Source organism: Hypanus sabinus, chromosome 5 (assembly GCF_030144855.1).
Source record: "Hypanus sabinus isolate sHypSab1 chromosome 5, sHypSab1.hap1, whole genome shotgun sequence".
Classification (NCBI taxonomy): domain Eukaryota; kingdom Metazoa; phylum Chordata; class Chondrichthyes; order Myliobatiformes; family Dasyatidae; genus Hypanus; species Hypanus sabinus.
This window is the reverse complement of record NC_082710.1, coordinates 162,238,947-162,265,597: the sequence shown is the minus strand read 5'-3', so window position 1 is coordinate 162,265,597 and position 26,651 is coordinate 162,238,947. Positions and strand designations below refer to the sequence as shown.

At 41.0% G+C, this 26,651-nt stretch overlaps 1 protein-coding gene across 2 annotated transcripts in view; it reads right to left on the bottom strand.

The window, feature by feature from the left end:
• The window catches only part of LOC132394520 (uncharacterized), a 153,480-nt gene that overhangs the window by 84,919 nt on the left and 41,910 nt on the right, over nt 1-26,651 (bottom strand). For both annotated transcript variants that reach the window (XM_059970788.1, XM_059970789.1), the window contains exons 4-7: nt 21,252-21,512; nt 20,112-20,228; nt 7,630-7,731; nt 814-927 (exon numbers count right to left, since the gene is read on the bottom strand). In XM_059970788.1, coding sequence (XP_059826771.1) covers nt 814-927; nt 7,630-7,731; nt 20,112-20,228; nt 21,252-21,512 — 594 coding nt within the window. The remainder of the gene's footprint in view (nt 1-813; nt 928-7,629; nt 7,732-20,111; nt 20,229-21,251; nt 21,513-26,651) is intronic.

The window sequence follows — 26,651 nt, the reverse complement described above, 5'->3', positions numbered from 1 at the left end:
TAGGTGTCCTGTTATTATGCCTAATGATTAAAATCTCATCTTGTCTGAAACTCTGCACTTGTGCTCCTCCTTTCAAACCGAACTCGATGTTCAGTCCAGGGTCACCGGCATCATTATTGTTCCCTGTGACTTGCTGACATATTATTGTGCAATTTATCTCTGAAACTTCACAGTACCTTTCACTATATTAATGCCAGGAGCTGGAGGTTCTGCTACTGATCTTGAACTATAATCTGTGTTGAAAGTTTAATTGTGAAGTGGACTTGTCCAGGAAGTTCCTGAATGAGGACATGAGGAATGAATAACAATATTTTGAAGTTTGTTTTATAAGCTGGAAAGAAACTTGGGGGGTAAAAGCCACAGAGCTGAAAGCTGCTGTTGAATGAAAATGTTGTTGTAAGTATCCAAATGAGACTCAATGGAGACAGTCCTACTCCTTCCCAACCTTACCACTGTCTAGATCATGGGGGGAACCTTTCCCTCAGTCCTCAGCTCCAAACTGATTTTCTGTTACATTGAAGTTCAACACAATGTGAAACACAAATGAATTGAGTCAGCTCCTCTCAGGCCCCTTCTATTAAAGACCCTCCAGAGTCAGTTCAGAGACAATTCCCAAATATTTCCAGGCATTCTGAGTCGCTGCAAAACATCAACTCATAACTGGAATGAACAGGACAACTTCACCTAAATGTAGAGGACTGGAAGAGTAATTCAGATGAGATTTAATTTGCTATCTTTTTCTTTTTGAAAATATGTCACATTTCACTTGCTTGCAAATTTATATCCAAGTGTGTATTAAACAATGACAGATACCTTTCAGTAGTTCCCAGATCTTGGTCACATACTGAAGTTCATTGGTATAAAATGAAGAAAGCTGCAATCCTACGATCATCACACCAACCACTACAAAGTCCAACGGTGAAAGGCCTGCAATTAAAAATAAATCAAATAAGCAAATATGTAACAAAGCTCCAGAGAAATGTCAATGAAAACTTCCAGTGGCTGCAACAACCAAACTCTTACACTGATGTCCCAGTGAAGGGAAGATGCCAATTCCCACCCAGTGTGCCAACCTGTGACCCAGACCTGCACCAGCAGATCCTGGAGTAGATTAACAAGACGCTGAACTGCAGTGTCAGGCAAGAATGACTAATTCATGGTGACCACTCTATTTTCCACGTGGGTCTCCAGCCCAGTCTTTACATGTCACCTGCTGCCAATTTCTGCACTGGCTGCTCCTTCTGGTTCCAATGGCCAGACCTTAAGGAGCTCATTAAGGTCAATAGTTTCTTTCTCCCAACATCCACAACAACTGATTATGGAGAAAACATAAATTTCACAGAAAGTTGCTGAAATTCCCATTCCAATTCTGACCAGTTTCCGTAGTGTCTGCTGTTCATAACTGGAGCTCAATGCCAATTCTTCACAGATAAAAATTCCTCACTGGCTGCATTCAGTGTGATTGCAACCTAATTTACTCATTTCATGATGTGGTAACAGTCCATCAGAGAGGGGAAAGCTGTGCACGGCATTCATCGATCACTCAGACATGTCAGTCACTGTCACCAGCTCCGTCACTCCAGATGTTTGTGTTGGAATGTCAGATGGTGAACAGAGGAAGGAAACAGGAGTGTTTCTGACAGCTGCTTTGACTCTGCATATCTATTCACTGATGTACATAGATTGAACAATTCAGACAAATTCTGTGAATGGGAGCCACAGTTAAAATCTACTTTAACTCTGCCCACCATCTTGGTGAATCTTTTCTGCACTCTTTCTAGTCTAATCACATTCTGACAGGCTGTATCACTGTCTGGTGTGAGTTGGGTGAGTGGCTATTGCACAGGACCGAAAGAAGCTGCAGAGGGTTGTAAGGTTAGCCTGCTCCATCCTGGGTACCAGCCTACAAAGTACCCAGGACAGCTTCAAGGAGCAGTGGCTCAGAAAGGCAGCGTCCATTATTAAGGACCCCCAGCACCCAGGCCATGCCCTTTTCTCACTGTTACCATCAGGTAGGAGGTACAGAAGCCAGAAGGCAGACACTCTGCGATTCAGGAACAACTTCATCCCCTCTGTCATCTGATTCCTAAATGGACATTGACCTCACTTTTTTAACATATAATATTTCTGTTTTTTACATGATTTTTAATCTATTCAATATACATATACCGTAATTGATTTAGCTATTTATTATTATTATATTCTTCTATATTATGTATTGCATTGAACTGCCACTGCTAAGATAAAAAATATTTATGACACATGCTGGTGCTAATAAACCTGATTCTGATTATGTAATATTCATTTATGATTACATTTATTTATGTAATATTTATTTATGTCTGCAAGATTGGAACAGAGTACTCCAGGTGTGGCCTGACTAAAGATTGTACAGTTGTAACGTGATGTCCCAACCTTGTACTCGATGCCCTACCGATGAAGGCAAGCACACCACGCACCTTCTTTACAATCCTGTCTCTCTGTGTCACCACTTCCAGGGAACTATGTACTTGTCCTAAGTTAATTACCGTCTGCCATTCCTATGCCCACTGACACAGATGATCTTGGTCTTTTGGTACACTTTTTGTACGCTTCTGAATCACAGCAAGCAGGCAGACGAGTAAGTCGCTGGTTTTTCGGGAAAAAATTCAGGTTTTTTTTTCAAACTACTTGGGATAAAAGAGGCACGACTGTGCAGGCGCGTGACCTCAGAGCGCGGAAGATTTAAAAAGAACACCGCCATATCCAGCGTCAGAGCGGGCAGCGGAGTGAACGGGTACAGAGCGATAGGGCTTTGGCTCAACGGGCTTAGGCAGAAATGGAAAGAGGCTTTCTGCGACAGTTGAGTCTTACAGTAAAGTGGTAGGTTACAGGTTTATTTATTTAGAGCTAACAGCAGCATTAGAGGTATGCATTTAGGATTAGTGTTGTGCCTGGAGTGCCAGATGTGGGGACCTTGGGAGACTCCCAGCCTCCCCCAGGAATACATCTGCTCCAGATGCAATGAGATGAAGCTCCTTAGGGATCGTGTGAGGGATCTGGAGCAACAACTTGATGACCTTCAGCTTATTAGAGAAAGTGAGGTGATCGATAGTACCTATAGAGAGATAGTGGACAGCACCTCCGTGACAGTCCCCCTCAGGAATCGATATATAGTTTTAGATACTGTTGGAGAGGTTGACCTGACAGAGGAAGACCACAACGAACGGGACTCTGGCACTCTGCCCAGTGCTGTGATCAAGCGAGCAAGGAGAAATGCCGTTGTTATAGGGGATTCCATCATGAGGGGAACAGACAAGAGATTCTGCGAGCCGGACAAGGATACCCGGATGGTGTGTTGCCTCCCTGGTGCCAGGGTACGAGATATCTCAGATCAGGTCCAGAGTATTCTCAGGAGACAGGGCGAGCAACCAGAAGTCTTGGTACATCTTGGTACCAATGACATAGACAGAAAAGAGATGAGGACCTGAAGGAAGATTACTGGGAGCTAGGAAGGAAATTGAAAAGCCGGACCTCCAGAGTAATAATCTCAGGATTACTGCCTGAGCCACGCACTGATGAAGGTAAGAATAGCAGAATTAAGCAGATGAATGTGTGGCTAAGTAACTGGTTCGGGGGCAGGACTTCAAATACTTAGATCACTGGGATCTATTTTGGGGAAGGCATGACTTACACAGAAACGATGGGTTACACCTGAACTCAAAGGGTACTAATATCCTGGCGGGATTGTTTAATATAGCTGTTGGGGGGGGGGGGGGGCGGGTTTAAACTGAGTTGGCAAGGGGAAGGAAACCAGGGTGTTAGGGTCGAGGAAGAGGAAAATAGAAATAAGGCAAGGAAGTCCTGCTGTTCAGGAGGATTTAAACTAATGTGGCAGGGGGATGGGAACAAGTGCAGAGAGATAGAGGGGTGTAAAATGAGAGTAGAAGCAAAAAGTAGTAAGGTGAAAAGTAAAAGTGGCAGGCAAGCAAATCCAGGGCAAAAATCAAAAAGGGCCACTTTTCAACATAGTTGTATAAGGGCTAAGAGTGTTATAAAAGCAAGCCTGAAGGATTTGTGTGTCAATGCGAGGAGCATTCGTAACAAGGTGGATGAATTGAATGTGCAGATAGGAAAATTGAACATGATCTAGTTGGGATCACTGAGACATGGCTCCAAGGTGACCAAGGATGGGAGCTCAACATCCAGGGATATTCAATATTCAGGAGGGATAGACAGGAAAGAAAGGGAGGTGGGGAAAGATTGGCAAAAGATATTTAAAGGGTTGATGGTGGATATGCAATGGCAAGCATTTAAAGATTGCATGGATGAACTACAACAATTGTTCATCCCAGTTTGGCAAAGGAATAAATCAGGGAAGGTAGTGCACCCGTGGCTGACAAGGGAAATTAGGGATAGTATCAAGTCCAAAAAAGAAACATACAAATTAGCCAGAAACAGCGGCACACCTGAGGACTGGGAGAAATTCAGAGTCCAGCAGAGGAGGAAAAAGGGCTTAATTTGGAAAGGGAAAAAAGATTATGAGAGAAAGCTGGCAGGGAACATAAAAACTGACTGTAAAAGCTTTTATAGATATGTGAAAAGAAAAAAGATTGGTTAAGACAAATGTAGGTCCCTTACAGTTAGAAACAGGAAAATTGATCATGAGGAACGAGGACATGGCAGACCAATTGAATAACTACTTTGGTTCTGTCTTCACTAAGGAGGACATAAATAATCTTCCAGAAATAGTATGGGACCGAGGGTCTAGTGAGATGGAGGAACTGAGGGAAATGGGAAGTGGTGTTAGGTAAATTGAAGGGATTAAAGGCAGATAAATCCCCAGGGCCAGATGGTCTGCATCCCAGAGTGCTTAAGGAAGTAGCCCAAGAAATAATGGATGCATTAATGATAATTTTTCAAAACTCTTTAGATTCTGGATTAGTTCTTGAGGATCGGAGGGTGGCTAATGTAACCCCACTTTTTAAAAAAAAGGAGGGAGAGAGAAACCAGGGAATTATAGACTAGTTAGCCTGACATCAGTGGTGGGGAAAATGCTAGAGTCGGTTATCAAAGATGTGATAACAGCACATTTGGAAAGCAGTGAAATCATCGGACAAAGCCAGCATGGATTTGTGAAAGGAAAATCATGTCTGATGAATCTTATTGAATTTTTTGAGGATGTAACTAGCAGAGTGGATAGGGGAGAACCAGTAGATGTGGTATATTTGGATTTTCAAAAGGCTTTTGACAAGGTCCCACACAGGAGATTAGTGTGCAAACTTAAAGCACACAGTATTGTGGGTATGGTATTGATGTGGATAGAGAATTGGTTGGCAGACAGGAAGCAAAGAGTGGGAATAAACGGTACCTTTTCAGAATGGCAGGCAGTGACTAGTGGGGTACCGCAAGGCTCAGTGCTGGGACCCCAGTTGTTCACAATATATATTAATGATTTAGACAAGGGAATTAAATGCAGCATCTCCAAGTTTGTGGATGGCATGAAGCTGGGTGGCGGTGTTAGCTGCGAGGAGGATGCTAAGAGGATGCAGGGTGACTTGGATAGGTTATGTGAGTGGGCAAATTCACGACAAATGCAATTTAATGTGGATAAATGTGAGGTTATCCATTTTGGTGGCAAGAACAGGAAAACAGATTATTATCTAAATGGTGGCTGATTAGGAAAAGGGGAGGTGCAACGAGACCTGGGTGTCATTGTACACCAGACATTGAAAGTGGGCATGCAGGTACAGCAGGCAGTGAAAAAGGCAAATGGTATGTTGGCTTTCATAGCAAAAGGATTCGAGTACAGGAGCAGGGAGGTTCTACTGCAGTTGTACAAGGCCTTGGTGAGACCACAACTGGAGTACTGTGTGCAGTTTTGATCCCCTAATCTGAGGAAAGACATTCTTGCCATAGAGGGAGTACAAAGAAGGTTCACCAGATTGATTCCTGGGATGGCAGGACCTTCATATGAAGAAAGACTGGATCGACTAGGCTTATACTCACTAGAATTTAGTAGATTGAGGGGGGATCTTATTGAAATGTATAAAATTCTAAAGGGATTGGACAGGCTAGATGCAGGAAGATTGTCCCTGATATTGAGGAAGTCCAGAACGAGAGGTCACAGTTTAAGGATAAAGGGGAAGCCTTTTAGGAGAAACTTCGTCACACAGAGAGTGGTGAATCTGTGGAATGCTCTGCCAGAGGAAACAGTTGAGGATGGTTCATTGGCTATATTTAAGAGGGAGTTAGATATGCCCCTTGTGGCTAAAGGGATCAGGGGGTATGGAGAGAAAGCAGGTACAGGGTTCTGAGTTGGATGATCAGCCATGATCATACTGAATGGTGGTGCAGGCTCAAAGGGCCGAATGGCCTACTCCTGCACCTATTTTCTATGTTTCTAGACAAATTTCTTCACTGTCCACTATCACACCAATTTTGCTGTTGTCCATGGATATACTGATCATGTCACCTACATTTTTGTCCAAATCGTTAACATCAATGACACACAACAGGGGACCGAGCACCAATCACTGCAGTACACTATTTGTCATCCATTGCCACCTCTGCCTCTGACAACCAAGCTAAATCTGCTTTAGTGATGCTGGTTGGGAGAATTATTTTCTTGGACACTGGTGAGAACTTTGTTTCTCTTTAGGAAATATCACCAGGTGATCCGTTACATTCTCCCAGGGAACATAAATGGTTCCTTGGTTTCATGTCTCATCCAAAGGCAGAAGAGTATTGCAGTGTTAAATTATCAGAGATTACACAGACCAGGACTGCATTCCCTGCAGTTTACTCAGGTGTAATTGGAGTTTTCAAGATATTAATGGTAGATGGAAGCTATTTCCACATGTTGGGACTGAGAAACGTTACCACAGAAATTCCCTTACAAAGCACCGTTTTGATTCAGTGTTTTACAGTTGGGATTTACTTTTTTCAGAGTGGAAATGCCCTCCATAGAAATTCAATCGTGTGCTGTGTACAGTGGTCATCCTCACACCCTAATGGGGTTTCCACATCCGGAACACTGGTGATGTCATTTCCTGTGCAACATCCTCCTGTCGGGAAACTGCAGTGTCATTAGACTGGAACTTGGAGATGCTCTTGACTACCTGCCATGGTCTCCTCTCAGTGAGTAAATGTAGCCTCAGTAACACCGTCTGAAGTCCCCATCACTTGTTTAAATGGACAAGACCAGATTTCTGAAAATGCAACACTTCCCTCGCACTGGTTTGGGGGATGTGGGTCCTGTAGTTACTCCCCTCAGCTTGTCCTGAGAGGCTGATATTGAGCATCCCACTGGAATCTCTCATGATGGGAACTGGGTAGAGACTCCAGGAAACTAACCCAGAGACAATAAACTACTGGTCTCTGTGTGCTGACACTGTGATATCATTGTATGAACACAATTAAACCTCAATCAAATCCGGCACATCAGCAGCCCCTCAGGATTAGGGTTGATCTGTTTCCACCTCAGTACCATGGGTTCTGAAGTGAATATTATTATTAAAATATTATTATTTAGCTGCATCATTCCTGAATAATAATTATTTTGTTCTCCTTAACATTTGACTGCAAGTAAACTACATTAAACAATTTTGAATTAAACAATTGTGAATGATAAGTGTATTGGTCACGTACCTTCAACCACAGACCAATAAATTAACACAATGTACATGGCGATAAGTGACAAAGTATTACAGATCCACAGGCTTAGAAAATAAAATCTGTATCCCAGACGTCCTGTGGAGAAATAAAAAAAAAAGCATGTGAAAGCCGTTAACAATCTATGCAGACTGATTATGACACTGAAGGCCATTCTGGACATCAAGCAATGCTAGCTCCCCAGGAAGCAATCACAATCCCACCGTTGACCCCACTTTAACTGTTACTCTCTCACCCCAGTTGTTACCAATGGCAAACCCTCCATCTCATCTACCCCAAACGTAAAATACATAACAGTAAATGTCCTTGGTGAGAACTGTTTTCAACCAGCGGATCCAGCTGCACCTGATTCAGCATCATCGGTCTTCCTCCCCACCACTAAATTATTTGTTCAAAGTTTAACTGAAAGTGCAAGAATAATCCCTGATTTGCACTTGTCTCTGTAATTTTGCTCCCACAACATGTTCGATGCCCATCGATGGGTGTGACTGAGACTGTCCACGTGTCTCTGTGGTTCCCTCCCATCCCTTTGCCCACTGGATCAATGTTCCCAAATGTTCCTGTTGCCCTGGTGTTGAAATTGCATCTCTTTCTCACTGGATTCTATCCCATCTCAGTTCTAATTTCAGTTCATCTACAAAGCCACCGTGTGTCTGTGTCAGGCTTCGTGTCTGTGGACTCACTTTCATCAACTTCAGTTCTGAACATTATCTGTTTAATTTTATTGTTTGCATTTTTTTCTACACATCGGGTGTTTGACGATCTTTTTTTTAATGGGTTCTATTGTGTGTCTTTGTTTTGTGGCTGCCTGTAAGGAGACAGATCTCAATGTTGTATATCATACACAAACTTTGGTAATAAATGTACTTTGAACTTTGATGTACCATCCCCGTTCTAATCCTGCCCCTTCTTGTTCAATTGATCCTCTTCACTGCCAACTTCTCTTCCAGGGCAAATGTTAACTGACATTGTTAATGGTTCCTTCTCCTCAGATATTGATCCTCCTACTTTGAAATCTCCCATCGTCACCTCTCTGTATTTAAATAAAAGCAAAATCCTGCAGCTCAGCCATGGCAACATCACTGTCTGGTCATTCAAATCCATCCAGTTGCCTGGTGACTGGAGCTGAACACAATGTGTCCAAAACAATATAGTGACTGGAAAACCCCACGTGTTGAGAATCTGAAATACACACAGTGGCCACTTTATTAGGTACACCTGTACACCTGCTCGTTAATGTGAATATCCAATCAGCCAATCATGTGGCAGCAACTCAATGCAGAATAACATTCAAACATTGTCATGAGGTTCAATTGTTGTTCATATGATTTTTGGCTTTAGAAGAAAGATTCATGATTGTGAATTGTGTCTATATGATCCTCCATTAGAACAAGTGACGGCATTCAAGTTTGGTGTCTGGTTTGATGAAAGACTTACTTGGAGGGATCATATAGACAAAACAATTGGAAAGTGTGAGAGAGTTTTAAATGTTATGCGAAGTATCGCTGAATGTGCCTGGGGAGCAGGGCGGGAAACTATGTACTTAATATATCCAGCTATGATTAGATCAGTCATTGATTATGGTTGTATTGCCTATGGTTCTGCTGTTACAGCAATGTTTGAAAAATTAGACACTGTGCAGTCCAAAGCAGTTAGACTCTGTTGTGGAGCTTTCAGAACAACATTAGTCCCTGCACTATGTGTGGAGATGGGAGAAGCACCTCTACATTTAATATGAGTTAAGTTGTGCCTGCAGAATTGGGAAAAACTAAATAGCTTCGCTCACAGCTGTCCATCAAAATGTTTTTTGCAGGAGACGTCAGAGCGCCAAAGTAAAATTAAAAGAGATCCATTTTTTGATTTGGTTAATAACTGGGCTGTGAAATTGAAACTGATTGAGGAAGACATAACTGACCAAATTTGATTGCCACCCGTTCCTTTTTGGCTTTTGCCAGAACCAGAAGTAGACCTATTCCTCCTTTTTCAGCTTCAAGGAAACAGAGCACTTTCAATAGCGTCGATCATAAATGAATATTTAAATAATAAACGAGGATCTTATCTGAAGATTTTTACTGATGGTTCATCGGACCCAGAGAGCAGTAAGGCAGGATTTGGAGCGTACGTGTCTCAACTTGGAGTTGAGATTGGTCACCGGGTTTCAGATGGTGTTTCTGTCTTTGCAACAGAATTATCAGCAATCCTTTGGGCCTTATGGTGGAAAGAAGACTCTCGGTCATGCAGAGTTATCATCTGTTTGGATTCTGCTGCTGCCTTAGAGGCTATAAAAAGGAATAATCAAAAGCTCGTCCTGACCTAGTTATTGAGTAGGGAAGATGGGTTGTGAAGTCAGATTTACATGGACACTTGGGCATACTGGGATGGAGGAAATGAAATTATGGATGGCATTGCAAAGTGTTCCTTACAGAGTGGGCAAGTAGGAATTAGAATACCCCTCAGCAGAGCAGAAATGAGAAGTAGGATTTTAAAAAAAAAGGTATAGAGAAGGAGTGGCAGGAGGATTGGAAAAATGAATTAAAGGGAAGACATTTCTTTTCTGGCCACCCACAAGTTAAAAAGGTCTGACTGTTAGTCTTTAAATCATAGAGGTATGGTGAAATTAACAAGAGGACTTAGGTTGGGGCATTGTGGGCTAAACTATTATCTAAAGATAATAGGAAAACATCCTACTGGATTATGTGACTTTGGTAGTTCAGAGACAGGTCAGCATGTTCTGCTCAGTTGTAATCAATATAAAATTGAAAGAAGCATATTGTTCAAGAGGCTGTCTGACTTAAATGTATTTTGTTTTTCTATTAAATCTTTGTTTGGCTACCAGGAGAACCACCATCTGATTGTAGTTTATTATTCAGTTTCTGCGTGCGACCAGTTTATATTTGAGAATTTGAGTTTCTTGAAATTCTGTAATTAATTGTTCATCCTGCGGAGGGCAGTAATACACCTAGATGCATCTAAACTGCTGGAAATAGAAGAAAGAGAAGAAGAATTGTTGTTCAGATCAAACACTAGAATGGGTCTGAAATGTGATCTGAGTGACTTTGATTGTGGAATGATTGTTGGTGCCAGATGTGGTAGTTTGAGGATCTCAGAAACTGCTGATCTACTGAGATTGTCATGCACAACAGTCTCTAGAGTTCACAGAGAATGGTCCAAAAAGCAAAATAAAACATCCAGTGAGTGACAGTTCTGTGGCTGAAAATGTTTTGTCAAGCTGACAGGAAGGTGACAGTAATTCAAATAACCACGTGTTACAACAGTGGTGTGCAGCAGAACATCTTTGACAGACAACATATCGAACCTTGAAGTGGATGGGCTACAGCAGCAGAAAACCATGAACACACACTCAGTGGCCACTTTATTAGGTACAGGAGGGAGCTGATAAAGTGGTCACTGAGTGTATCAGAGAAAATGCTGGAGGGACACTGCAGTAGAAGCAGCATTTGTGCAGAGATTTGATGTTTCTAGTTACAGGGAAGAGTGAGAGAAATCCTGAGAAATACAAGAGAAAGACAAACAACGGCGTATGATACACAGCAGTTGCTGGAAATTTGGAATAAAAAAGAATTCCAGATTTCCATTTCTACATCTGTGGAGAGTGGAAAACAGAGTTAAGGTCAGACACTCTGATCTTGTATCAGAAGTGGACAGTTCTTTCTTTTCCAATATTGTTATTAGCTTCTACACAGAAGAATACAGAGTACAAGAAAATGTACATAAAAGGTTAGAAAAGAAAAAAACTACCTGTTACATCATATCTGTTCATAATAACAATTACATTACCCTGTATTCATATGTTATCAATAGTTATATTGAACTATGCTAATTTATTACAAAAGAAAAAAAAAGTCTAACCCCTACCAAGACCGAAGTTGTTCATTAAGGAGAAAAGAAGGAAAATACCTTCTTATATAATAAAAACTAATAATAGCCGACAACTGAGTTTAAATAACAAATTGAAGGCTTTGAAAATAATTCAGAAAAGTTCCCCACAATGTTTGAAAGTCTTGACGAGATTCAGAAATTGAACAACGAATCTTTAAATCCAAACATGACATAACGTCACATAACCATTGAGCATGAATAGGAGGAAAAACATCTTTCCATCTAAACAAAAGTGTCCTAGCTATAAGAGAGCTAAAGGCCAAAATATCTAAATCAGATGTCTTCAGCTTAATATCTTGTCCTGCAACAAAACCAAATAGGGTCGTCAGAGGGTTAGGCTTAAAATAGACTTTAAAAAGTAAGGAAAAAGTTTGAAAAACTTCATTTTAATATTTTTCAACAGTCGGACAAGTCCAAAACATATGAATTAATGAAGCTTCTCCATTATTACATCTCCCACAGCAGGGAGATATATCTGAATAAAAAGGAGATAGCTTATCCTTAGTCATGTGAGCTCTATGTACCACCTTAAATTGTATGAGGGAATGACGAGCACATAACGATGAAGTATTAACCGGTTTAAAAATTTCATTCCAAGTTTCCTCAGATATTGATGTCTGTAAATCGTGTTCCCAGAGATTCTTAATTTTGTCTAAAGGAACATTCTCCTCTCCAGTTACATACCATTAATCTTAGATATTGAACCATTATGAAAAGGTGACAAACTAAAAATTACGTCTAGTAAATTCTTATCTGACCCCAAAAACATTTAATACCCAACCTGCCCCATTCCTTAAAAACTAAATCAGTCGTGGAGGGTTTAAAACAAATTAAAATAAATGGGGCCTGAAAGGGAAAGTCTCAACAAACCGAAGTGTTTTCTAAATTGTATCCAGATCCTCAGAGTATGCTGAACTATTAAAGGAAGTGAGGATCCAAGAAGAGAAATAATAGAAAATGCATTAACAGAGTTAGCTTCTAAAGAGACCCATACTGGACAATCTACGTAATTAATATAATATAGCCAAAACTTAAGATATTGTATATTTACTGCCCAGAAATAAAACTTAAAATTAGGTAAGGCTAAACCTCCAGACACTTCAGATTTTTGAAGATGAACTTTATATAAACAAGGACGTTTATTTTTCCCATATATAAGAGGATAAAATAGAATCAAGAGAGTCAAAAAAGGATTTAGGAATAAAAACGGGTAAAGCCTGAAACAGATATATAAATTTAGGTAGAATATTCATTTTAATAGAATTAATTCGTCCAATCAACGATATTGAAAGAGGTGACCAATTTAATGATATCCTTTTTTACATGATTAAATAAAGTAAGAAAGTTTTCTTTAAACAGGTGTTTGTAACTCTTAGTGACTGTTACACCCAATTAAGTAAATTGATTCCTTACAACTTTAAAAGGGAGATTAGTATTAATTGATACCAAATTATTTAAAGGAAATAATTCACTTTTATGTAGGTTCAATTTATATCCTGAAAACTGGCTAAAATGGGGGAGTGAAGAAAGTACACAAGGTAACGAGGTCTCAACATCAGAGATAAACAGATATATATTTTGTGAGTATTTTGTGAGTAATACCTCTTCTTAAAATACCACAGATATCATTAGATTCAATTAGATCCAATTCAAGATGGCGGCGCGACGCAGCATGCAGCCACCACTTTGGAATGAATATCTGTAATCTGTCAAATAGGGAGAAGTGTACAATCCTGATCTGATGGAGACGGATGTGTGAAGCACGGAGGAACATCTGGTTAAACTTTTGAAATGCCTGTTTTGCTGCAGCTGCTACAGTGCGATCGGAAAAATCTCCGGGAGGAAGATCCTCGGCTTTGCCTGTTGCTTGGCGGCCGATGCCGGGGTTGAAGTGCTCAGCAGAGATGGTGCTCGGTGTCGGAGGGCTGCTCGGAGGCTCGAAGTTTTCGGACGGACTCGGAGTTGGCTGTGGTCGGAGCTCCCAAAGTGCTGTATCGGCAAGCTGCGGCGCTGGAGGTTCATGTTAGGAAGAGTTTTTCTTCCTTCTACCATCAGCGTGAGATGATGGGCTGTCGGGACTTTGAGACTTTCTTTTAAACCGTGCCATGGACTGCTCTTTATCAGATTACGGTATTGCTTTGCACTGTTGAAACTGTGTGTTATAATGATGTGGTCTTTGTCAGTTAGTCTTTTATCAATTATGGTATTGTCTGCACTGTTGAAACTATATGTTAACTATAACTAAATATAACTATGTGGTTTTGTGTATGTCTTGTAGCTTTGGTTTTGTCTGATGGGTTTGTAGTTCCTTTCCGGGGAACGTGCTAAGACGGTAGCGTGATATCGATACGCAGCAGCCTCTTCGGACTCTGGATTGGGGATTACCGAACGTTATGTGGTTTTTCTTGTGTGGTCTGTTTTGTGCTTTTTTGTGATATCATTCAGGAGAATGTTGTCTCATTTTTAACTGCATTGTATTTGTGGCTATGAATGACAATAAACTGAATCTGAATCTGAATTGGAGATTCTCGAAAAGCACTGGCAAGGGGTTCTAAAGCTGGATCAAAGAGCTCAACGGACGGCATTGTTTACTTCCACGATGAAGTTTAAATGGTTTGGAAGTTTTGAAAATTAGTAACAACCCGGGCAGAAGGAGATAGATAAAGTAATTTAATCCATTGAATAAAATCCGGTACATCCACACTAGCCGAGATAATTTTGAAAACGCCGGTTTTGCGTAAAAACAATAGGCATCCACACTACGCGTTTTTGAAAACATCTCTATCCACATTGAAACGGAGATTTCAGCGAATCTCCTCCTACTGGGCATGCGCAGGACACATCTACCGAAAACAAGCGACATATTTGGTGTTGAATCTCGCCGTAAAAGTGCACATTTGTCCAGTTACAGACTAGAAAAACGATGGACAGTTGTTGGCTGTCGCGCAGGAGAACTTAAAAGTAAAAAAAAACAAATACTGAAGTGTACGGAGGCAACTGACAGGGAGTTCACGGACAGATTGACCCGGCTGATGACGAACATTGAAAAACTGACTAACTGTTGCATTAATAAGTCCCTTGTTAAATGTATAAAACATGTCTGCATCAGTATTATTTTGTATTTCCATATAATGTTACATTAGGCTGTTACTGAATAAATAAATATACTCACTTTGCCCTGTTTTCTGTCCTTGCTTGTATGAAGGCTGTTACACATTTATTGTCAGAGAAGTACTTGCATAAATAGGTAAACCACCTATTGCCTCCCTGGTGCCAGGGTCCACGATATCTCGAATTGAATTCTCAGTATTCTCAAGAGGGAGGGTGAGCAGCCGGATGTCGTGGTCCATGTAGGGACCAATGACGTGGGTAAGAAGAGTGAGGAGGTCCTAAAAGTTGAGTTTAGGGAGCTAGGTGCCAAGTTAAAGGACAGGACCACCAGGATAGCTATCTCAGGATTGCTACCAGTGCCATGTGCAGGTGGGTTTAGAAATAGTAAGATAGTGCAGATCAACACGTGGCTGAAGACATGGTGCAGGAGGGAGGGCTTCAGATTTATAGATAATTGGGCAGTTTTCCAGGGAAGGTGGGACCTGTTCCGTTGGGACGGTTTACATCTGAACCAGAGGGGGGGGCAACTATTCTTGCAGGTAGGTTTGCTAGAGAGACTCCAGTGGATTTAAACTAGATACGAGGGGGGAAGGGGAACCAGAGTGTAGGAACAGATGTATGGGAGAAGGAAGAAAAAGAAGACAGTAAAGTTCTTTGTACTGTTAGAGACAAACAGAGAGGAAGAGGTGGAGAATTTCTTAAATGCATTTATTTTAATGCAAGGAGCATTGTAAGAAAGGTAAATTAGCTTCGAGCATGGATTGATACCTGGAAATATGATGTTGTATCTATTAGTGAAACATGGTTGCAGGAGGGGTACGATTGGCAACTAAATATTCCTGGATTTCGTTGCTTCAGGTGTGATAGCATCGGAGGGACAAGAGGGGGAGGTGTTGCGTTTCTTGTCAGAGAAAATATTACAGCGGTGCTCCAGCAGTATAGATTAGAGGGCTCGTCTAGGGAGGCTATTTGGGTGGAATTGAGGAATGGGAGAAGTATAGTAACACTTATAGGGGTGCATTATAGACCACCTAATGGGGAGCGAGAATTGGAGGAGCAAATTTGCAAGGAGATAGCAGATATTTGTAGTAAGCACAGGGTTGTGATTGTGGGAGATTTTCCACACATAGATTGGGAAGCCCATACTGTAAAAGAGCTGGATGGTTTGGAGTTTGTAAAATGTGTGCAGAATATTTTTTTGCAACAATACATAGAGGTACCAACTAGAGAAGGGGCAGTGTTGGATCTTCTGTTAGGGAATGAAATAGGTCAGGTGACGGAGGTATATGTTGGGGAGCACTTTGGGTCCAGTGATCACAATGCCATTAGTTTCAATATAATTATGGAGAAGAATAGGACTGGACCCAGGGTTGAGATTTTTGATTGGAGAAAGGCTAACTTTGAGGAGATGCGAAAGGATTTAGAAGGAGTGGATTGGGACAATTTGTTTTATGGGAAGGATGTAATAGAGAAATGGAAATCATTTAAAGGTGAAATTCTGAGGGTACAGAATCTTTATGTTCCTGTTAGGTTGAAAGGAAAGGTTAAAAGTTTGTGAGTGCCATGGTGTTCAAGGGATAATGGAAACTTGGTTCAGAAAAAGAGAGATATCTACAATAAATATAGGCAGCATGAAGTAAATGAGGTGCTTGAGGAATATAAAGAATGTAAGAAGAATCTTAAGAAAGAAATTAGAAAAGCTAAAAGAAGGTACGAGGTTGCTTTGGCAAGTAAGGTGAAAATAAATCCGAAGGGTTTCTACAGTTATAATAATAGCAAAAGTATAGTGAGGAATAAATTTGGTCCCTTAGAGAATCAGAGTGGACAGCTATGTGTGGATCCGAAAGAGATGGGGGAGATTTTGAACAATTTCTTTTCTTCGGTATTCACAAAAGGATATTGAAATGTGTAAGGTAAGGGAAACAAGTAGGGAAGTTATGGAAACTACGATGATTAAAGAGAAGGAAGTACTGGTGCTTTTAAGGAATATAAAGGTGGATAAATCTCCAGATCCTGACAGAATATTCCCTAGGACCATGAGGGAAGTTAGAGTAGAAATAGGAGGGGCTCTGACAGAAATATTTCAAATGTCATAGGAAACGGGGATGGTGCTGGAGGATTGGCATATTGCTCATGTGGTTCCATTGTTTAAAAAGGGTTCTAAGAGTAAATCTAGCAATTATAGGCCTGTCAGTTTGACATCAGTGGTTGGTAAGTTAATGGAAAGTATTCTTAGAGATTATATATATAATTATCTGGATTGACAGGGTCTGATTAGGAACAGTCAGCATGGATTTGTGCGTGGAAGGTCATGCTTGACAAATCTTATTGAATTTTTTGAAGAGGTTACGAGGAAAGTTGACGAGGGTAAAGCACTGGATGTTGTCTATATGGACTTCAGTAAGGCTGTTGACAAGGTTCCGCACGGAAGGTTAGTTAGGAAGGTTCAATCGTTAGGTATTAATATTGAAGTAGCAAAATGGATTCAACAGTGGCTGGAAGGGAGGTGCCAGAGAGTAGTGGTGGATAATTGTTTGTCAGGTTGGAGGCCGGTGACTAGTGGTGTGCCTCAGGGATCTGTACTGGGTCCAATGTTGTTTGTCATATACATTAATGATCTGGATGATGGGGTGGTGAATTGGATTAGTAAGTATGCAGATGATACTAAGATAGGTGGTGTTGTGGATAATGAAGTAGGTTTTTAAAGCTTGCAGAGCTATTTAGGCCAGTTAGAAGAATGGGCTGAACGGTGGCAGACGGAGTTTAATGCTGATAAATTTGAGGTGCTACATTTTGGTAAGAATAATCCAAATAGGACATACATGGTAAATGGTAGGGCATTGAAGAATGCAGTAGAACAGAGTGATCTCGGAATAATGGTGCATAGTTCTCTGAATGTGGAATCTCATGTGGATAGGGTGGTGAAGAAAGCTTTTGGTATACTGGCCTTTATAAATCAGAGCGTTGAGTATAGGAATTGAGATGTGATGTAATGTTAAAATTGTACAAGGCATTGGTCAGGCCAAATTTGGAGAATTGTGTACAGTTCTGGTCACCGAATTATAGGAAAGATGTCAACAAAATAGAGAGAGTACAGAGAAGATTTACTAGAATGTTACCTGGGTTTCAGCACCTAAGTTACAGGGAAAGATTGAACAAGTTAGGTCTTTATAATTGGAGCATAGAAGGTTGAGGGGGGACTTGATAGACACATTTAAAATAATGAGGGGGATAGATAGAGTTGACGTGGATAGGCTTTTTCCATTGAGAGTCGGGGAGATTCAAACAAGAGGACATAAGTCAAGAGTTAGGGGGCAAAAGTTTAAGGGTAACATGAGGGGGAATTTCTTTACTCAGAGTGGTAGCTGTGTGGAGCGAACTTCCAGTAGAAGTGGTAGAGACAGGTTCGATATTGTCATTTAAAGTGAAATTGGATAGGTATATGGACAGAAAAGGAATGGACGGTTATGTGCAGAGTGCAGGTCAGTGGGACAAGACGAGAGTAAGTGTTCGGCATGGGCTAGAAGGGCAGAGGCGGCCTGCTTCTGTGCTGTAATTGTTATATGGTTTCAGCAATCGACCGAAACCATTCAAAAGAATGGTCTTCAAGTGTAATTCTGAGATGAGCTTGATAATGAAGGGAGGGTTTAAAACCATTGTTAAAAAACTCAGACATAACTTCTTTGAATTTAGCACATCCCTGCTTAAACTCCGGTGGGTAGTCTTCCACAATTCTAATCGTGCTGCCACAATAGTCAATCATGCCTCTTCGACGAGATTCGCATATTAACAAATCCTTTGTTTTAAATTCATGAAAGCAAATTACGGATCTTGGTTTATCTCTGTTAGGAGATCGAAACACGGGGGACCTGTGAACTCGATCAATCATACATAGGCAAAGACGCCAGAATTTCCAGAAATAATTCTTGCAGAAAGTTTGCAAAGAATTCCATAGGATGATTACCTTTGATTAACTCTTCGAGATCCAGAACCTGTAGGTTGTTCCCTCTACTTCTACTTTCTATGTTGATAATCTTCTGTTTTAAGTCTTCGTTGGACTTTGATTGCTTTTCACAAAGCTTTTGCAGTTCATCCACTTACATTTCCAGAAGCGACAACATTGCTTCATTATTTTTTATACTTTTATCATGTTCATCAAGAGTTTGCTGAATAGAATTCAATTTACCATCTATTTGTTTAAATTCAGAGCTGAATTGTTGAAACTTCTCAGGGGCTTCTCGTGTATGACTTTGCAGCAAATCCACAATAGAATCCAAAGAAGCAGGGGGATCATCCTTTTTAGTACCTCCGCCACCCCTTGATGTAGCCATAATAAAAAAATACAACACTTAAAAGGGAGGTTTCAAGACAGTTCGGAAATAGTAAGATAATTATAGTTGGAGCAATGAGAGATTGCTGCTACTCCATCAGCCACCACCAGGAAATCTCGTCAGTTCTAACATAAACCATAATGGCTGGTTATCTGAAATTGATGAATTCATTATTGCAGCTCTTGGGACTCAATGTGGAATAAGGGATGCTGTTCCTCAATGAGCTTTGCTAGAGCTGGAGAAGAGGTTAAAGATGGGAAATCAGAGAGAAAACTAAAGTGATGGGCAACTGGAAGCTCAGTTACCCTCGGTGTTCTGCAAAGTGGTCACACAACCTGTAATGGTTTCTCCAATGTGCAGGAAACTGCTGTGAGGACACAGAATTGGAAGTACAAGTCACTCACTGCTTTCCCTGGAGGGGTTATATGTGTGCCAGGAATGGGGAAAGGGAAGAGGTAATAAAGCAGGTGTTGCATCTTCTTTGGTTCTGGGAGACAGAGGTGTCCCATGTGGAAAACTGCATTGGAAAGAGAGGTTCCTTCAAAATTAACTTTTGCAAACACCCAAAAGAAATTGCCACCGAGTCTGAAAGAAAGAGCCACATGTACTGTATGCTCAGCAGCAGGTCTGAGAGACAACTGCTCAATCCCCCTGACACTAGATGGGGAGTAGAACTCCCTTCACAACTCTGCCCTCTGTGTGAATGAGGCCCCTGTTTCCAAAGGCACTGCCACGATCAGGATGAAAGGGCATCTTTCCCTCAGTCCCACCTCTAAACAGACTTGGTGACACAGTGAGATGAGACAACACAATGCAGCAAACACGAGTGAATGAAGACGGCTCCTCTCATGGCCACTTCTCCCAAATATCTTCTGCGGTTTGGTCAGAGGTGACTCCAGGACTGTTTCAGGTATTCCGTGTCACTGCAAAGCACCTCAAAACTGGGACAAAATGGGCAATTTCACCCACAGGTCACAGGGTCAGAGGGGAATTGGAGGAGGGGTTAAAGGTGTAATCGACTACCCACATTTTCTCTTGATTATGTTAAAGTTCATTCAGGTTTACTGGGTGGAGTCTGAAAGTTCCTGCAGGAGCAAATTAATCAATGACAGATACCTCCGAGGGTTTTCCATCTCCACTGGTCCGGTAACATGGCTGAATGAAGAGATGGTCCAGAAATCACCTGTCCTGCAGTCAATACAGCGATCAGTATAACATCATTGAGGGAAAACCCTGAAATTAAAATTAAATTCAAATTATTAAACATCTCATGGGCAGTGGATGACAACAACCATAATGTTCCATAATTTCCTGCCAAGAAGGGAATGTTCCGACCCTGGTCTAATCTCACTGATCTCTGACCCAGGCTGACACCAACTGACTCTACTCTGAGAATCATTAATCACAATGCATCGTTATACCCGTCAAGAATGGATTATTCAGATTCATTTATTTATCAGATGTACATCACAACATAAAATGAAATGTATTGTTTGCATTAACAACCAACACAACCTGAGGATGTGCTGAGGGCAGGGCAGCCTGCAAGTGTCACCACACACTCTGGTGCTACTTTCCACCTGATGTTAGGGGCTACTACACAAATGCACATGTGGGCAGTTTGTTCTAATTGATCAGTGAAGTGCATTATCTGCCGATTGATCCATCCCAAGAGTAGGAAGAATGAGAAGAGCATACAAACTCAAGGAGCCAATTCTAAAAGGGTTACACCAACAAGAGATTTATAGAAAGACATATAAAAGTAGTTTGACAAAGATAGGATTTTTGCCTTCATGAATAGAGGTATAAAGAGGAAGAAAATCAAAGTGAAACTTTCTAAAACCAGTCGTGAGTGGGAATGAAGGTGATTGGGAGAAGAACAGAAAATATCTTGGGGATTCTCTTTATGCACAGTAGTGGACAGGGTCTAGAATTCATCATCAGGAATAGTGAAGGGATATTCAACTGTAATTTCATATGAGGGCTGGATAATTATCTGAAAGAAAGAATTTACAGAGCTGTGGGAAGAGGACAGAACAATAGGATTCAGTTTTTTGCTCAGCGATTGAACCAATCCATTTTCAAAATGCCAAATGGCTTTCTTCTCTGTGATAACTGTTCTGGGATTCCGTGGACCCAATTAATTCAGCTTTTGCCTCTCTCTGCTGCAGCTCTGATTTGCATCGACTGCATTCAATAGCCCACCAATATGGTCTAAATGTTAACTGCAAAATGTCATTCATAAATGAAGCTCACCTCTCAACATTAAGGTGTAGTTTGTCTGGATGGAGCTGGCAGGATTGGTTGTGATGCAGGTGTACACTCCACAATATTCAGATGAAGCTCTTGGGATAACAAGTGTTCTGTTTTCATCTGTTAGTTGGTGATGCTGGGAGATTTCCCCTCCATTCTTTTGCCACTGATACACATTCGAATCTCCAGAGACATTACAGGTGAGCTCGACCGTGAAACCCAGTGATTCGATGTTGGTAAATATGGAAGCTTCTGACAGCTCAGCTAAAGGAGAGAATATGAAACCATGATATTCCTATCTTGATGTAGAATGTAATCTCACCATGTGACATTGTACCAGATATGTACAAAGGAACGAAAGCACAGTCAGTTCTACACACCAAATATATACACAACAATGGAAACAAAAGCCATTTAACCCCTCAACACTGCTCTGTCACTGCACAAGATCACAGCTAACCTGATGGTAGATATTCCCATCTCCCACGATAACAGTTCACTTCTCTGCTTATCCAGGATCTATCTACCTCTGCCTCAAAAATATTCAGATTCCAAACTATCTTCTTCAGAGCTGTGGAAGCAAAAACTCAAAACTGTTTCATCTCTGTTTTAGATGTTCGTTTGCAAGTTCATGGACGTGCCAGTCAGAGCAGGAATAGGATGATGGTACAGATGGATGAGTGGCTCAGGAAGTGATGTTTGAACCTTTTCCCCATTCAGATAATAGTCCGCACTATTGTTCCTATTATGAAAATCCATTATCATACATTTCACAACTCCATCTGCCACTTTTTTTTTGCCCATTCTTCCATTTTGTCAAAGTCCTGCTGCAATCACATTGCTTCTTCAGCACTACCAACCCCTCCAACTATCTTCATATCAATTGCAGAATTTGTCACAAAGCCATCAATTCCATTATCTAAGTCACTGACAAACAATATGAAAAGTAGCATTCCCAATACCAAATTCCCCCCCCCCAAGGAACACCACTCATCACCGACAGCCAACCAGAAAAGGCCCCTTTTCCCCCACTCACTGCCTCCTGCCTGCCAGCCGTTCTGCTATCCATTGCTGAATCTTTCCTGTAGCACCATAGGATTTTATCATGTTAAACAGCCTCATTTGTGGTACCTTATCAAATATCTTCTGAAAATCCAAGCAAATGACATCCACTGCCTCTCCTTTGTCCACATTGCTTGTTACTTCCTCGAAGAACTCTAACAAAATTGTCAGAGAGTATTTCCCTTCACAGAAACCATGCTGACTTGGACTTATTTTACTATTAGTCTCCAAAAACCTTGAAACCTCATCCTTAATAATTGACTCCAACACGTCCCCAACCACTGGGGTCAGGCAAACTGGACTACAAAATCCTTTCTTTTGCCTTCTTCCTCCCTTCTTAGGGGGAACTGGCCAATATTGACTGGAAAGGGACACTAGCACGAAGGACAGCAGAGCAGCAATGGCTGGAGTTTGTGTGAAAAATGAGGGAAGTGCAAGGCAGAGACATTCCAAATCAGAATGGATGAAGGACACTACCGTAGCTGACAAGTGAAGTCAGAGCCAAAGTAAAAGCAAAAGAGAGGGCATACAAGGAAGCCAAAGCTAGTGGGAAGATAGAGGATTGGGAAGCTCTTCAAAACCTGCAGAAGGAAACCAAGAAGATCATTAGGAAAGAAAAGATGAATTATGAAAGGAAGCTGGCCACTAATATCAAAGATATGAAAAGCTTTTTTAAATATATGAAGGGTTAATGAGAGTTGAGGGTAGATATAGGACCAATACAAAATGACGCTGGTGGTATTGTAATGAGAGATGCAGAGATGGCAGAGCAACTGAATGTGTATTTTGCATCAGTCTTGACAGTGGAAGACATCTGCAGTATGCCGGACATTGGAGAGTGCCAGGAAAGTGAAGTCTGTGCAGTGAAAATCATGTTTCAGAATGTGCTTAGGAAACTTATTGGTCTGAGGGTGGATAAATCTCCTCGGCCTGATGGAATACATCCTGGGGTTCTGAAGGAAGTTGCTAGAGAGATTGCAGAGGCAATAACAATAATCTTTCTGGAATTGATAGATTTTGGCATTGCACTGATGACCGGAAAATTGCAAATGTTACTGCGCTATTTAAGAAGGGTGGCAGGTAGCAGAAAGGAAACTATAGACCTGTTAGTCTGACATCAGTGGTTGGGAATTTGTTGGAATTGATTCATAAGGATGAGATTACCGAGTCCCTAGAGGCAAATGACAAGATAGGCCAAAGCCAGCATGGTTTCCTGAAAGGAAAATCCTGCCTGACAAACCTGCTGCAATTTTCTGAGGAAATTCCAAGCAGGGGAGACAAAGGAGATGCAGTAGATGTGGTGTACTTGGATTTTCAGAAGGTCTTTGACAAGGTGCCACACAAGAGGCTGCTTAGCAAGATAAGAGCCCATGGAATTACAGGGAAGTTACTAGCATGGGTGGAGTATTGGCTGATCGGCAGAAAGCAGAGATTGGGAATGAAGGGATCCCAGTCTGACTGGCTGCCGGTTACCAGTGAAGTTCCACTGGGGTTGGTGTTGAGCCCGCTGCTTTTTACAATGTTCATTAATGGACTATGGGATTAATGGATTTCCGGCTAAATCTGCCAATGATACAAATGTAACCCTCAGGCTTGGCCAGCTCGTGTTCGTCTTGGGGAAAACAGCCTTTGGTCCCACCAAACTGAGAAATCATGTTTGTGTGGATGCTGTGTAATGTTCCGCTCAGTTACAAACTCACCACAAAATATCAGACAGTGCACCATATGCAATTAAATGATTGCACTTTATGAATCTTAATCTGAATATAGGGTTAGTAATGGAAATTTAAAAAATGCCTAATTCAAGTAAAAGTCAATAGTACACACTGGAGTTCACTCAGTCTGCATTCTTCCATTAACCCTCAGGTCCCAGTCCACTTCATCCAGTGGTCTACCTGCTCTCTCCATACATGTCTTCCCTCTTCATCTCTCCTTTACAAAGAACTTGAAAAACCTCCATCCAGATTCACAAGACTGAACAACAATCTCTGATTGGCTAACATGCATCCACAGTCCTGTTATCTGCAGCCATAACCCAAACATTGCTACTACAGAGAAACCAGTACCTCAGCAGTGAACATTGCAGAGAAGCCATTACACTAGCAGTGAATCCTTACAGCACATTACACAAAGATAGGTGGAGGAGCGAGTGGTGTTCGGGAAACAAGAGTCTGCAGAGAGTCTTGGGTAACTCAGGGGAATGGGCAAAGAAGTGGCAAATGAAATACAATGTTGGGAAGTGTATGGTCATGCACTTTGGTGGAAGAAATAAACAGGTAGACCATTACTTAGATGGAAAGAGAATTCAAAATGCAGAGGTGCAAAGGGACTTGGGAGTCCTTGTGCAGGATACCGTAAAGATTAACCTCCAGGTTTAATTGGTGGTGAAGAAAGTGAATGCAATGTTGGCATTCATTTCTATAGAATATAAGAGCAGGGATGTGATGTTGAGACTCAAAAAGGTACTCGTTAGATGACACTTGAAGTATTGTGTGCAGTTTCGGGCTCCTTATTTTAGAAACGATATACTGACATTGGAGAGGGTTCAAAGAAGATTCACGAGAATTTTCAGGACGTCAGGACGAAGGGTCTCGGCCCAAAACGTCTTCTCCCTATAGATGCTGCCTAGCCTGCTGTGTTGTTCCAGCATTTTGTATGTGTTGTTTGAATTTCCAGCATCTGCAGATCTCCTCGTGTTTGATCATTAGAACTCTTGCTGTTTTCCCAGTGGGACTGAGCAGCCTCACACATGGAAATGCTTTACTAACTTTTGTCATGAAGAACAGACATTGTGTTGCCCTTAAGGCATTCGTTTAGTTTATTATATTTTCACTTCAGTAATTCATTTGTAATCATTTTCTAGTTAAAGTTAAGGTTGTTGAAAGTAAATTTGTTGTGTGATATATCGTGGCATGCAATGACGTCACACCCAGTCTTACTGCATCCTGTCGGAAAATACTGGTTTGGAGAAACGGGAAGGAGGGGGCTTGTGTATGCAGGATCAGCGCGAGTAAAGTTTTCATTCTACGCACTAGAAACATCATAGAAGCAACGCCGTAAGTTCATAAGATAATCGATATGTTGAAGTAAAAATGTTAACGCTGTTAAAAGTAATGACAGTTGATAAAGTTTATGTTCTTTGTTATTTAAAGAATTGCAGATAGTTTGTGTTGAAGTATATTTAAAGCCAGTTGATGGCGTAGGTAGATTCTGACTGTATGTTGTACTTTAATGTAATATAAATTGTAGTTTTATTTTTGCAAGTATTTATGATGTAAATGCTATGCCAAGAAGGAAACAAATACTGTATATATTTTGTATTGTTTTATCAACAGTTTTCACCATATGTCAATGTGGAAGAGTGAACAGTAAACGGTTAATCTTACTGGGATCGCACCTCAGTGACTCCGGTTTATACTTAGTGTTTAGTTCAGAGTTTTTACACCTGTGCGAGAACACTACAGACATTGAAATCAATGAAACGGGCACTGCCATGGAAACCATCAGACACGGCACCTCAGGAGGAAGGAGAAGGTGTACATTTAATAGGCTGTGGAATTACCCCCTCCCTCACACTCCATTACTGCATTTTGACCCACTAGTGACCCATCTGCACAGGGAACATTGATACCCTGACATCTCAGCATTTTAAATAAGATTCTGCTCTTGTTTCAGAGAATATCCTCAGGTTTGTTGCCTTTTTATCAGCCAGGTTCGAAATATTTCTCACTGATCACCTTCTCCAGGGGCTGAATGTTTTTGTCAGAAGCAGGGTTTAAACAACAAGATTAATGTGATCATTGTGAGCATTGTATGGATTTCAAAAACATAAAGAGAGACACCAATCTTAATTCTTTTTATATCCTCCATCTTCCTCCCTGGTCAGTTTCACAAAATTCTAGTCCTTATCTCAGTACCTGGAATTATCAAACAGAATGGAAAAGTTTATTACAATACATTGCTGACTTCACAGTGCCAAGAATAGCTTTATTCCACATAAACATGCCAGTAAGAATTTGGTGGGGTGAAATTTGGAAGCTGCAGAAGCTTTCTCTATCTTTGAAAATTAATATTAATCTTGTCTTTCCTGGTTTTAAAACTCTTAATTTTTTTTTTGACCAGAGTACATCACAGAATCACTTTCCTTTCATAATCCTGCTCAGGCTCTCAGGTTTTCTGTCACCGGTCTCTTAAATTAAAAAAAAAATCTCCCTCAGAAGAAAATAGGCAGGTCAGCTTTTTTGAACAACGCTCCTAAACTGTAAACTTAATACCTGAAACTATAAGGGATTCAGACTCAGTTGAAGCTGAATGTTGAATGTTGGATCAAATCCCGAACGG